Source organism: Tachyglossus aculeatus, chromosome 4, assembly GCF_015852505.1.
Source record: "Tachyglossus aculeatus isolate mTacAcu1 chromosome 4, mTacAcu1.pri, whole genome shotgun sequence".
In the NCBI taxonomy this organism is placed as follows: Eukaryota; Metazoa; Chordata; class Mammalia; order Monotremata; family Tachyglossidae; genus Tachyglossus; species Tachyglossus aculeatus.
Genome location: NC_052069.1, coordinates 103,631,974 through 103,647,052, shown reverse-complemented (window position 1 = coordinate 103,647,052; position 15,079 = coordinate 103,631,974). Strand labels below are relative to the sequence as shown.

Genomic DNA, 15,079 nt, shown 5'->3' with positions numbered 1-15,079 from the left:
TTTGTTAAACACTTATTAAGTGCCAGGCAATGTACTAAGCGCTGGGGTGGATACAAATAAATGAGGTTGGACACAGTCCCTGTCCCATATGAGGCCCACAATCTTAATTCCCATTTTACAGATGAGGTAACTGAGGCAAGAAAAATTAGGTAACTTTCCCAAAGTCACACAGCAGACAAGTGGCAAAACTGGGGTTAGAACCCTGGTCCTAACTCCCAGGCTTGTGCTCTAGCCACTAGACCACACTTCTTCTACAAGGGCATGCTGCTTCACAGTACGCATGAAGAGGCCATTTCCCCGCTTGGAAGCAGCCAGCAGGTGCCTCTATGCGGAGCCCAGTCCAGAAGATGACCTACAAGGGATTGGAAGATTCACCTTTTGTCCCTAAAATAATGGCATGGGGAGCTAAGTAAATATCAGGTGAATTATCCTACTCTAATCTATCAATGGTATTTATTCAGTTTACTGTGTGCAGAGCACTTCTGGGTTAACAATCTAGGGCTTTGTGTAACAGGAGTGCAGGACTGGAAAAAAATCTCCAGATTGGTCCTTCCCCTAACCATCTCTCAGCAGGAGACCCTACTGCTTTCTCTGTGGAGTGATGGTCAGTTTTCTGGGTTTGGAAGGATAGAGGGCAGGGGAAGGGGTCAGGCCAGGCAAGAGGGTTTAGCTGAGTCCTGGGCTGGAGAAAGGGGCTGCCTGGATTCTTCCCCATCTGCGCTGTCCAGTGACTCTGGCTCTGCTGGGGTCCCACTATAGCAATCAATCAATTTCCAAAAGTGGTGGGAGAGTGTGTTGTGTGTGTGTGTGTGTGTGTGTGTGTGTGTGTGTGTGTGTGTGTGTGTGTTTGAGTGGTTTCATGCGTGCCTGTGTATATATATGTGTGTGGTTGCAGGGGACCACAGACTGTATGAATTAACCAATAGAGGAGAGGCACTCCAACCATTTATACTGCTCATTAAAGACCAGAGGCTGCCTTGGAGAAGCTGAACTCTTGTTATCCTAGCGTCTCTGCCTTTGAAGTTCATCCTTCTCAGAAGCAGAGCCATAGTCCTTGGGGAAGCAGGCTTGTGTGTGTGTATGTTGGAAGAGGGGGTCACATACACACTATAAACATCTCCAATTTCACATAAGGATAGAGTTCTGTCTGGAGCCCCCTCAGCCAGCTTTCTCACACTGAACCTGGGGCCCGAGGGACGTGTACAAGAGTTAGGGTCACCGGGGCAGCCAAACTGACGTCATCTTCTCTTCTCAGTTGCCCCCCCTTCAGAAGGGGTGGACCTCAGCCCCCCTCCCCTCAGGAGGGGTCCAAGTAGGACCCTCGGCCTCCACCCCGGAAGATTCTTTCATGCCTGGGCAACCTGGCATCCATATTTATGGTGGTAGATGGAGGAAAGTGGGAGAGCAGCCTGGAGCAGTGGCTTAGCGCAGGTTAATGAATGATCCCTGGGGGGAGGGGGAAGAAGAACTTGGGCAATGGGAAGGGGTTCTCTGAGTCCTGCTGAGGTCAAATGGGAAATTAGGGGGTTGGACTGGAGGTAGAAGAAGCAGCATTGCCTAGTGGATAGAGGATGGGACTAGGAGTCAGAAGGACTTGGATTCTAATCCCAGCTCTGCCACTTGTCTGCTGTGTGACCCTGGGCAAGTCACTTCACTTCTCTGTGCCTCAGTTACCTCATCTAAAAAATGGGGATTAAGACTGAGAGCCCCTTGTGAGACAGGGACTGTGTCCTATCTGATTCATTCATTCATTCAATTGTATTTATTGAGTGCTTACTGTGTGTAGAGCACTGTACTAAGAACTTGGGAGAGTACAGTACAACTATAAACAGATACATTCCCTGCCCATGACGACCTTACAGTCTAGAGGAGGGGGAACAGACATCAATACAAATATACGAAATTACAGATATGTACATAATTGCTATGGGGCTGGAACTGGGGAAGAGCAAAGGGAGCAAGTCAGAGAGACATAGAAGGGAGTGAGAGATGAGGAAATGTGGGGCTTAGTCTGGGAGGCCTCTTAGAAGAGATGTGCCTTATATAAGGCTTTGAAGTGGGGAAGAGTAATTGTCTGTCAGATTTGAGGAGGGAGGGCGTACCAAGCCAGAGGCAGGACATGGGCTAGGGATTGGTGGTGAGAGAGGTGAGATCGAGGCTCAGTAAGAAGGTTAGCGTTAGAGGAGCAAAGTGTGTGGGATGGGTTGTAAGAGTAAAGAAGCAAATATCTACCCCAGTGCTTAGTACAGTGCCTGGCACATAGTAGGTACTCAACAGATACCATTGAAAAACAAATAAACAAACACCCCTCTAATGGCCAGGGCCTGGAAGCGTTCTGTAGACCTGAGACAATCCCTTCAGTCATGTCTCTGCTCCCATGGACACTGGCTGAGATTGACTCAAATCAGTAGAAGTGGGAAAGATAGGCCCCAGGTTCCCGGGTTCTTAACCCCGGGCCCTGGCAGACTATTCTCTGGTCAAGGGCAGTCATCCTCTGCCTCAGAGCCTTTTCCCTGGGCTAGAAAGAGTGAGGAGAGAGAGTTGGGCAATGAAAATGGTCCTAACTCATCTTCCAGCATCACGGTCCAGCCTGGAGGGGTAGAGCAGCCCCTGTGTGCAGAGAAGGTGGAGGGAGCGTGGGAGTGTGAGGCCTGGCCTGGAACACTCTCCCTCCTCAAATCCACCAATTGCTCTCCCTCACTTCAAAGCCTTATTGAAGGCGCACCTCCTCCAAGAGGCCTTCTCAGAATAAGCCCCACTTTTCCTCAGCTCCCACTCCCTTTGAGGTCACCCTGATTCAGTCCCCTTGCTCTTCCCCCCTGCCCACCCCACAGCACGTATGTACATATCTGTAATTCTATTTATTTATATTGATGCCTGTTTACTTGCATTGCTGTCTGTCTCCCCCCGCTAGACTATGAGCCTGTTGAGGGCAGGGATTGTCTCTCTTTATTGCTGTATTATACTTTCCAAGTGCTTAGTACAGTGCTCTGCACACAGTAAGCACTCATTAAATACAATTGAATGAATGGATGAGTCTGACAGAGTAGGGACTCCCCAGCCCTGGAATGTCCCTCCCCCATCCTCCCTGAGGCCAGGCACTAGGCTCAGGGCTGGCCTAATTTTCAGGCTCTGAGCCCCGAGGGACAAAAAAGTTAGGTCTCTCCTCTAGACTAAACTCACCCTCTAGACTGCGAGCTTGTTATGGGCAGGGAACGGGTATACCAACTCTGTTTGTATTATTATTATTATTATTAATAATAATAAGAAGAAGAAGAAGAAGAAGAAGAATGGCATTTATTAAGCACTTACTATGTGCAAAGCACTGTTCTAAGCACTGGGGATGTTACAAGGTGATCAGGTTGTCCCACGGAGGGCTCACAACCTTAATCCCCATTTTACAGATGAGGTAACTGAGGCCCAGAGAAGTTAAGTGACTTGCCGAAAGTCACACAGCTGAAAAGTGGCAGAGTCAGGATTAGAACCCATGACCTCTGACTCCAAAGCCCGTGCTCTTTCCACTGAGCCACGCTGCTTCCCCCAAGTGCTTAGTACAGTGCTCTGCATGTTAGTAAGCACTTCATAAATACCATTGATGATAATGATGATGATCTCAGTGGTGCTCAGGGTAAGTTGGTTGAGAACCTCAGTGCTGCTGCCTCCCCAGAGACTAGGCGTCCCTTTGGCCTGAATGGGAGGGTGGGGGTGGAGGTGTTGGGAGAAATGGGAGTTTAGGCAGCTTGGGTCAAGTGATGATAATTATGGTACTTGTTAAGCACTTACTATGTGCCAAGCACTGTTCAAAGCACTAGGGTAGGTGCAATTAATCAGGTTGGGCACAGTCCCTGTCCCACATAAGGCTCCCAGTCTAAGCAGCACTAACTCGGGCCCCATAGTATCCTAGTTCTTCAAAGGATGGATAGGAGGATCCAGGTTTAAACTGCAGCATCATCATCATCATCAATCATATTTATTGAGCACTTACTGTGTGCAGAGCACTGTACTAAGCGCTTGGGAAGTACAAGTTGGTAACATATAGAGACAGTCCCTACCCAGCAGTGGGCTCAGGAGAAACTGAGGCTTTCGAAGGCTTGTGAAAGTAATAGCAGTTGTAGTAACAGTGGTATTTTTGAGAGCTTACTGAGTGAAGTGCACTGAACTGGATGCTTTGGATATGCAACAGAAGAACAAGACACATTCTCTGTCCACAAGGAGCTTGTCACTTGGTAGGAGGACAGACCAGTTGTACTCTGAAGAGCTAACTTTTTTTTAAAATTGTATTTAAGCACATACTATGTGCCAAGCACTGTCCTAAGTACTGGGGTAGATACAAGCTAATCAGGTTGGACACAGTCCCTGTCCCACATGGGACTCACAGAATTAATCCCAATTCTACAGTTGCGGAAACTGAGGCTCAGAGAAGTGAAGTGACTTGCCCAAGGGCACACAAAAGACAAGTGGTGGAGTCAGAATTAGAACCCAGGTCCTTCTGACTCCCAGGCCTGTGCTCTATCTATTAGACCACGTCGCTTCTCAGCTGGCCTGATGATTCAGCTTTGGTGAATCTAATGAAACCCATTCACCTCTGCTCTTCCTTCCTGATGCTAGGAGCCTGGTGATGTACTGTAACTGGCTCCACTGCCCAGTGTCTCATCCTGTGTCTCTCTCTCCACCGCCACCCCTGTATCTGCAGCTCCATCTCTGACTCATGTGGGGAATCAGGCTAGGCAGAGGGGAGACTAGGCTTCAGAATAAACCATCATTGTCTTTAGCACAGTAGTATTTATTGGGTGCCTTCTCTGGCAAAAGAGGGGCATAATAGTAGATTCCTGTACTCGAGTAGCTTATGAATCTATTGGGAAAACAAGGAGACATAAATGGATCAGTCAATCAATCGTCTTTTTTGAGTGCTTACCATGTAAAGAGCTCTGAACTAAGCCCTTGGGAGAATACAATGCACCAGAGTTGGTAGACATGTTCCCTGACCAAAACGAGCTTATAGTCTAGATGGGGAGAACAGTCTAGAAGGGGAGAAAACTACACGTTAAAAGTCAAAACTGGTCTTGGCCTTGAGCATGGGAGAGAGGTGAGATGAGACACCCCAGTGGAGACAGATCCCCTAGAGTCTGATCTGAGGGAGAGGGGGGTCCTGCCTTGAGGCAGGGGGAGGGACAGAATGACCTCTTTATGATCCCACCAGCCCCGCAAGTCTGTGTCCTGGAGTTTGAATTTCCCATTTGTTGGGAAAGTCCCTGGCTTGGGTGTATCTCAGTTGGGGTTTGTAATGAATCATGTTGGAAACGGAGATGTCGCTGCTGCTCATTCCCAAGAGCCTGGAGTTGAGACATGGATTGGGGGTTATCAGAAGGGTCTCTGCACCTGGGTGAGGTCACTTCTTGCTGCCTGCCCAGGAGAGTTCCTGCTTCTGGGCTATTAGTACTACCTCAGATTGGGAAGAGGCAGGCCCCTGGACCAGGTGAGTTTGAGGTCCCCTACAGCCCTGGTTACTGATGGGGGGGAACTGAAGTCCTAACACTCACCTTTGCACCTGGATTTGTACCTTTTATTCACCCCCTCCTTCAGCCCCACAACACTTATGTACATATCTCTAATAATAATAATAATGATAATTGTTAAGCACTTACTATGTGCCACACACTGTTCTAAGCTCTGGGGTAGATACAAGTCAATAAAGTTGGACACAGACCCTGTCCTACATGGGGCTCACACTCTTCCCTATTTTACAGATGAGGGAACTGAGGCACAGAGAAGTTAAGTGACTTGCCCAAGGTCACACAGCAGACAAGTGGCAGAGCAGCGATTAGAACCCAGGTCCTTCTGACTCCCAGGCTCATGCTCTATCCACTAAGCCATGCTGTTTCTGTAATTTATTTATATTAATGTCTGTTTCCCCTCTAGACTGTAAGTTCACTGTGGGTAGGGATTGTGTCTACCAACTCTGTTATACTGTACTCTCCCAAGCACTTAGTACAATGTTCTGCACACAGTAACTGCTCAATAAGTACGATTAATTGACTGATTGAACAGGGGAATGGACTCACTCAGGAGAGATAGTTGAGCTGGAAAATGAACTCCCATTCCCTGTCTCCCAAATCTACGCTCCATCCGCTGGACTCGGCCTGGTCTGGGTACCAAGCTGGGTGCAAACTGCAAGCTGCACCGGCTTGGAAAAGCTCCCTTGATGGAATCTCCCAGTGTTTACACTGGTAGGATGATTTTAATCATTCAGTGTTCCCTAAACCAATGGAAGAAAATGACTTACCGAAGCAGCGTGGCTCAGTGGAAAGAGCACGGGCTTTGGAGTCAGAGGTCATGGGTTCAAATCCCAGCTCCACCAATTGTCAGCTGTGTGACTTTGGGTAAGTCACTTAACTTTTCTGTGCAACAGTTCCCTTATTTGTAAAATGGGGATTAAGACTGTGAGCCTCACGTGGGACAACCTCATCATCTTGTATCCACCCAGTACTTAGAACAGTGCTTTGCATATAGGAAGAGCTTAATAAGTACCATCATCATTATTATTATTATTCCCATAAATTCACTGTGGGCAGGGAACATGTCTCCAACTCTGTTGTAATGTACTCTCCCAAGTGTTTAGTAAAGTGCTCTGCACACAGTAAGTGCACAATAGATATCACTGATTGATTGAAGAAGTCAAAAGAATTCAAAGTCAAATAGGCAGGTTCCTGGTGTTGGGAGGCCACCTGGCCTAGTGGAAAGAGCGTGGGAATAGGAGTCTGGGGACCTGGGTTCTAACCCCAACTCTGTCTCTAGCCTGCTGCTTTTGCTTGGCCAAATCACTTAATCTCTCTGTGTCTTGGTTTCCTCTTCTGTAAAATGGGGTTAGATACCTGCTTTCCCTGCCCTTGAGATTGTGAGCCCATGTGGGGCATAGACTGCATTTTGATCTAATTGTCTCACTTTTCCACAGTGCTTGGCACTTGGTAAATGCTTAATGAGTATCTTAATTAACAAAATCAATCCAAGGGCCATTGTTCGCTGAGGAACAGGAACCCTCCTGGCTCTAAACTTTTTAAAAAACCCACCTCTTCCCAGATTAACTGCTTATCTGAGAGGTCTCTTCACCACCTCCTAAGGGTCCCTCTCCACTGTCAAATGGGTAGATTAGCCTCTTGTTCTCAGAGGTTTATTTAGTTCCTCTGCTTCTGCCACTTGTGTTTTATGGCCAATTGTCAGGCCATTTGTGGGCCTGTCCTGTTTCTGCCATCTTCTCTGCTGGAAGCCCTCCCTTCCCCCATCAGAGGACATATTTACTCCACCCTCTGAACCCCCCATCCCCACTCCGATGTGCCAAGTATGTCTTCTCAGTCTTCCCCTTCACACTGTTGGCACCCCAAGTGCAGAGACCATGGATTCTCTCAAATGTCCTGCAGAGTCTCCGAAACAGTGGTGGGCTCCAGTAGGCCTGGAGTTTGACTTTTTTTTTTAATAGTATGTTTTAAGCACTTACAATGTGCCAAGCATTGTACTAAGCACTGGAGTAGATGCAAGGTAATCAATTTGGACACAGTCCCTTTTCCCACATGAGGCTCATAGTCTTAATCCTCATTTTCCAAATGCGGCAATTGAGGCACAGAGACGTGAAGTGACTTGCCCAAGGGCACACAGCAGATAAGTGGTGGAGCCAGAATTAGAACCCAGATCCTTCTGACTCCCATGCCTGTGCTCTATCCACTAGGATAGAGCTGCTTCTCAATACCTTCACTCTTGGATGAGATCACTCCTCTCTGTCTCCTTTTTAGCCAGAGGCTGACAAGTTGTTTGGAGGAAAAGTGCTTTGGGATCATCAAAACCTTCCCTCTGACCATGTTTTCCCTGCCACTCTGCTCCTGTGCCCTCCCCACTGGAGTCATGTCTGATGGCTCTGTGCTGTCCCTGTCTGTCCTGGATGTTGCAGCAGCTGCTTCCTATTCATTCAATTCAATCATATTTATTGAGCACTTACTGTGTGCAGAGCACTGTACTAAGCGCTTGGGAAGTAATGATAATAATTAATAATTATGGTATTTGTTGAGTGCTTAACTATGTGCCACGTACTGTACTAAGTGCTGGACAACTCAGCAACACATAGAGACAATCCCTCCTCACAATGGGCTCACAGTCTAGAAAGGGGAGACAGACATCAAAACAAGTAAACAGGCATCAGTAGCATTAGTATAAATAAATAGAATTATAGCTATATACACATCATTAATAAAAATAGAATTTTAATTAATTCCATCGTATTTATTGAGCACTTACTGTGTGCAGAGCACTGCACTAAGCGCTTGGGAAGTACAAGTTGGCAACATATAGAGACGATCCCTACCCAACAGTGGGCTCACAGTCTAGAAGTGCTCAATAAATGCCAGTGATTGATTGCTTGATAGGATAATTGGCGTGGAAATCCTTTGAAAATGAAATGATAGATATGTTCATATGTATACAAGTGCTGTGGGGCAGGGAGGGGGTAGAGGAAAGGGAGCAAGTTGGGGCAATGGGGAGGGGAGAGCAAGCAGAGGAAAAAGGGGGCTTAGTATAGGAAGACCTCCTGGAGGAGGTGAGCTCTGGGGAAAAACCAACAGATTCATTTATTCATTCAATCGTATTTATTCAGCACTTACTGTGTGCAGAGCACTGTACTAAGTGCATGGGAAATACAATTAAGCACCAGTTGAAGAAGGAAAAGTTAGGGACATTAGTGGGTCTAGCCTGAATAAGAGAGTGTATATCTAAGAGGTAAGCATCACCTAGATCCTCCAAGCAACAGTGTTCTGTTGGAGACAGAGAAGCGGCATGACCTAGTGGAAAAAGCATTGTCCTGGGAGTCAGAAGGACCTGAGTTCTAATCCCTGCTCCACCACATGTCTGCTGTGTGACCTTGGGCAAATCACTTCACTTCTCTGTGCCTCAATTACCGCATTTGTAAAATAATAAGAAGAATAATAATGGCATTTGTTAAGCACTTACTATGTGCAAAGCACCATTCTAAGCACTGGGGGGATACAAGGTGATCAGGTTGTCCCACGTGGGGCTCACAGTCTTAATCCCCATTTTACAGACGAGGTAACTGAAGCTCAGGGAAGTTAAGTGACTTGCCCAAGGTCACACAGGAGACATGTGGCGGAGTTGGGATTAGAACCCATGACCTCTGGCTCCCAAGCCCGTGCTCTTTCCACTAGTCCGTGCTCTTGGGGCTAAGACTGTAAGCCCCATGTGGGATGTGGAATGTGTCCAACCTGATTATCCTGTATCTACCACAGCACTTAGTACAGTGCCTGGCACATAGTAAACACTTAACAAATGCCATTAAAAAAGAAGACAAGAGTCCTGGGCCGGTTGACCATTGGTCTGACCCAACATGACACTGCTGATAGACTTGGGTGTCATCTGCCCTTTCCCCAAGCCTAAGAGGTGATACAACTCTTTTCCCCTTGCCTGTGTGGCCCCACCCCCAACCCGCCGCCTAATTGTGCCAATGAATTCCAGTCTTCTAACGTCACTCACGCTTTCTGCCTGAGTGGGAATTGCTGAATAGGGGAGCTGACCCTGAGGAATCTCTGGAGCCAGGCAGGGCACTGAAGCACCGCTCCCCACCCCAGTTCCTCCCGCCCCATCCTTGTCTTCTGCCATCCCAGCTGAGCCAGAGAAATGCACAGCCTCAGTGCTGCAACCCTGGAGCATTCTAGCCATCCGTGGGGCTTCCCTCCCCCTGCCTCACACTCAGAAAAGAGGTAGCAAAAGATTGAGGCAAAGCTGGGATGAGCTCCTTTTTTTGGCATTTATTAAGCACTTACTATGTGCAAAGCACTATTCTGAGCACTGGGGAGGTTACAAGGTGATCAGGTTGTCCCACGGGGGGCTCACAGGCTTTATCCCCATTTTACAGATGAGGCACAGAGAAATGAAGTGAGTTGCCCAAAGTCACCCAGCTGACAAGTGGCAGCTGAAGTGGAAGACTGTCAGCTCTTCCCCTGGAAGCTGACTGTCCCAGCCACACAGCCCAGTCCCTGCCAGCTAGTTGAGGCTGGCATGATGCAGGGCCCGGGCAGACCAAGAGGCGGTAACTGAGGCATTTCTTTGGGCATCCCTTGCCCTGGTGTCTCCTGGCCTCTGGGCTACTTTTGGCCCATCTAGCAGGCTGCCTAGATAATATCAGGCTGTGGGTTTTCAGGTGTTTCCTCTTCCTGGTTATAAATGGGCTAATTTTTATTGTTTGTTTGTTGGCTCCTTTGGTGGGCTGGGAGCCTTGGTCCCTGAGATGTGGGTGAAGAAAGAAGAGGAGAAGCAAGTTGCCTCATGGAAAGAGCCCAGGCCTGGGAATCACAGAATCTGGGTTCTAATTCATTCGTTCAATCGTATTTATTGAGTGTTTAGTGTGTGCAGAGCACCATACTAAGTGCTTGGAAAGTACAATTTCCTACCTCTGCCAGTTTTTGGTTTTTTTAAATGGGATTTATTAAGCGCTTACTATGTGCAAAGCACTGTTCTAAGCGCTGGGGGGTTACAAGGTGATCAGGTTGTCCCACGGGGGGCTCACAGTCAACCCCCATTTTACAGATGAGGGAACTGAGGCCCAGAGAAGTTGTGACTTGCTCAAGGTCACACAGCTGACAATTGGCAGAGCCGGGATTTGAACCCATGACCACTGACTCCAAAGCCCGTGCTCTTTCCACTAAGCCATGCTGCAGTTATCGGCTGGGTGATCTTGGGCAAGACACTTAACTTCTCTGTGCCTCAGTTTCCTCATCAGTAAAATGGGAATTAAATAATTGTACTCCCCCACCCTTAGACTGTGAGACCAATGCAGGAAAGGGACTGAGTGTGATCTGAGTATCTTGTATATCCCCTAGCACATAGTACAGTGCTTCGCACATAGTAAATGCTTAAGCAATACCACAATTATTATTATTATCATTATTATTAATAATAAAAGTGAGAGAGACATACTTTTGGCTTTTAAGAATTGCTGAATAGGAGAGCTGACCCTGAGGAATCTCTGGAGCCAGGCAGGGCACTGAAGCACCTCCATTCTCCAAAGTCTTATCCATGATTTGCTGCTACTGCTACTCACTGTATTTCAAACAGGTCTATCCCGCCACTGATCCCTCGCCACCATCCTGCCTCTGGCCTGGTACTCTCTTCCCGTTCGAGTCGTACAGACGATCACTCTCCTTGTCCTCAAAACCTTATTAAAAACACATCTTCCCCAAGAAGCCTTCCCCAACTAAGCCCTCATTTCCAACCCTTCCCTCTGCATTGCCTGGGCATTTGGATCTGTGCCCTTAAGCGCTTGATAGTCACCCCATCTCACCTCCATAACCCTTATATACAGATCCACAATCTTTATCTGTAATTTATTTTAACGTCTGTCTCCCCCTTCTGCACAGTAAGATACTCATGGTCAGGGATCATGTCTACCAATAGCCTTGTATTGTACTCTCCTAAGTGCTTATTACAGTGCTCCGCACAAAGTGTTCAATAACTACTATAGAATGATGGATTGATAGATTGATATGTAGGATCCGGGGTAGACCACACCTGAAAATATGTGATCTGTTAGCTTGTTCATTGAACTGATAATGGAGTCTTCTGTCTAGAGAGATGGACAGGCCCCGGGCCTGAGGGTTCAGGGTCAGGAAGCTTCGGGAAGGAATGGATGATAGTACTAGTGATTTGAGCTGCACCACTCGCACTCTGGCCCCTGCCAGATTTGTTCCCACTGGGCAGAGATTCATTCATTCAATCGTATTTATTGAGTGCTTACTGTGTGTAGAGCACTGTACTAAGCGCTTGGGAAGTACAAATCAGCAACATATAGAGACGGTCCCACCCAACAACGGGCTCACAGTGTAGAAGAGGGAGACAGACAACAAAACAAGTAGACAGGTGTCAATACCATGAGAATAAATAGAATTATAGCTATATATACATCATTAATAAAATAGAGTAATAAATATATACAAATAAAATAGAGTAATAAATATGTACAAATATATACAAGTGCTGTGGGGAGGGGAAGGGGATAGAGCAGAGTGGGGGGGAGGGGAGGAGGAGGAGAGGAAAAAGGGGGGGCTTAGTCTGGGAAGGCCTCCTGGAGGAGGTGAGCTCTCACTAGGGCTTTGAAGGGAGGAAGAGAGCTAGTTTGGCAGATGTGTGGAGGGAGGGCATTCCAGGCCATAGGTAGGACGTGGGCCAGTGGTCGATCTAGGGAAGCAGTGTGTCCTAGTGAAAAGAGCTGGGGCCCGGGAGTTGCAGGACCTTTGTTCTAGTCCCAGCTCTGCCATTTATCTGCTGTGTGACCTTGGGCAAGTCACCAACTCTGCTAGACTCATGGCTCAGTGGAAAGAGCATGGGCTTTGGAGTCAGAGATCATGGGTTCAAATCCCGGCTCTGCCACTTGTCAGCTGTGTGACTTTGGGCAAGTCACTTAACTTCTCTGTGCCTCAGTTCCCTCATCTGTAAAATGGGGATTGACTGTGAGCCCCACGTGGGACAAACCGATCACCTTGTATCCTCCCAGCACTTAGAACAGTGTGTTGCACATAGTAAACGCTTAACAAATACCATAATTATAATTATTATTACACTCTCCCAAGTGCTTAGTACAGAATTCTTGCACACAGTAAGGGCTCAGTAAATGCTACTGATTGATTATTTGATAACTTATCTGTGTCTCAGTTCCCTCATGTGCAAAATGGGTTTTCAATGCCTGTTCTCCCTCTCAGAGTGTGAGCCCTTTGTGGGACCCGATTATCTTGTCTCTACCCCAGTGCTTAGTACAATGCTTGGCATATAGTAAGCACTTAACAAATGCCACAATCATTATTATCATCTACCAACTCTCTTGTACTCTTCTATGCACTTAGTACAGTGCTCTACACACAGTAAGTGCTCAGTAAATATGATTTATTAAGTCATATAAGGTAGGGGTGTAGCACATTGTAAAGAATGCTAAGGGGGCTTTTTACTCCTAGGACCCATTTACAACCAAAGTGACTGCAACACTGTACTGATGCCGTGCTGTAGCACCGCAACCCAGCTGACAGTTACCTTGGCGGCTGTTGCCACTGTTGGCACTGACCAGATTTAACCAGCTATTATGCAAGATCCCCACCATAACTGTCCACCTCAGGGAACCCCCTGGGTGGCTGCTCTAAATTCATCCGGTGACAATGGGGGTAACTGTCGGGGCTAGGAGCTCCCAGCCCCCCCAACCCCAAACAGACCAGCACTGTCTCTCTGTCTTCACAGGGATGCCCAATGCCAGCCTTGCCAGCGGCTGTTCCTCCTCCCCTTGTGCCCACGGAGGCCGCTGTGAAGACAAGGGCCCCGGAAGTTATGCCTGCACGTGCCCCACAGAGCCCCTGGCTTACACCGGCCTCCGCTGCGAGCTGCTGTTCGATGCCTGCGTGGGGCAGGTCTGCCCAGGGAATCAGACTTGTAGCAGCTCCCCTGGGAGCCTGGATTTCCGTTGCGACTGCCCCCCTGACTCCCTGGGCCCCGGCTGCAATGCGAGCGAGTGTCCGCCGGGACTCAGCGGGCCTGCCTGCCAGGGTCCGTGTGCCAGCCAGCCGTGCCAGGGTGGGGGGACTTGCATCCTGGCTGGGGACAGGCTCATGTGCCGCTGCCCACCAGGGCTGGCCGGCCCCTTGTGTGAGGAGGATGTGGACGAGTGTGCCTCCGCCCCCTGCCAGAATGGGGCCATCTGCCTGGACGGACTGGATGGGTATCTGTGCTACTGTGTGCCCGGCTTCCAGGGTGCCCACTGTGAGATCGACATCGACGAATGCGCCTCCAGGCCCTGCCGGCACAATGGCACCTGTCTCAATCAAATGGACCACTACCAGTGCCAGTGCCCAAGCGGCTATACAGGTACAAATACCGGGCCTGGGGGTTGGGAGTGGGAGTGGAATAGAGTGGGTAGGGTTTGGATAGAGAGGAAATAAGGAAGAAGCAACTAGTTCCCAGCCTGCCTTAATAGCTTGGGGTGGGCAGAGAAGGAGAGGGCATGAACATTAAGGTCCCTGGGATTTGTTATCATATACCTCTAGGTTCATCTTGACTTGTTTCTGAGCATATTTGCAATAAATTGACAGTGTGACATCACAGCACGACCTTCCACTGGAGATACTGTTTTTGAAAATGAGGGATGTAATTAAAAGTCAACTTCTGCATCCCAGAACCTATGCCTGATGATAGAAGCAAAAGACGTCAATCCTGCAAGTTATAATAAGCCACTTTAAGTCTTAAATAGGCATGTAGTCTCTTCCTAGTTTGGTTACCATGCACCTCAACCAGTAGCTAGAAAGGGTACTTATTTATATTGTTTGTCTCCCCCTTTAGACGGCAAACTCATTGTGGGCAGGGAATGAGTCTGTTTACTATTTTATTGAACTCTTCCAAGCACTTAGTACAGTGCTTTGCACACAGTAAGCACTGAATAAATATGATTGATTGATTGAATGAATGAATGAATGAATGAATGAACCTTGCCCTTGAAGGGGCCAATAGTCTAGTGGGGAAGACAGGGAAGAGACACAAACTCATCCCCCTCCCGGCCTCTCTCTTTCTCTCAGAGACTACCCGCATTTGGTGAGATGTACTCTATGAGGTGCTTGGAAAGAATAGAATAATGAAGTGACAAGTTCCTGGCCGACAAAGTGCTTCCACTCTAATTAATCATATTTATTGAGTGCTTAGTGTGTGCAGAGCACTGTACTGAGCACTTGAGGGAGTACAATGTAACAGTGTGGACCAGTAGAAAGAGTCCAGGCCTGGGAATCAGAAGGCCTGGTTTCTAATCCCAGCCTCACCATTTACCTGCTGTATGACTTTGGGCAAGCCACTTAACTTCTGTGCGACTCAGTTTCCTCATTTGTAAAATGGGGATTCAATACCTGTTCTTGTGCTTAGACTGGGAGTCTCATGTAGGACCTGATGATCTTGTATCTATCTCAGTGCTTAGTACAGTACTGGACACATAGTAAGCACTTAACAAATATCACCATTAGTTGGTAATCAATCAATGATATTTATTGAGTGCCTACTGTGTGCA

General features: G+C 47.8%; 1 protein-coding gene across 1 annotated transcript in view; it reads left to right on the top strand.

The window, feature by feature from the left end:
• The first annotated feature begins 13,042 nt into the window (after positions 1-13,042).
• The window catches only part of CRB2 (crumbs cell polarity complex component 2), a 41,240-nt gene continuing 39,203 nt past the window's right edge, over positions 13,043-15,079 (top strand). The window contains exon 1 of the mRNA XM_038745903.1: positions 13,043-13,896. Coding sequence (XP_038601831.1) covers positions 13,197-13,896 — 700 coding nt within the window. The 5' untranslated portion in view covers positions 13,043-13,196. The remainder of the gene's footprint in view (positions 13,897-15,079) is intronic.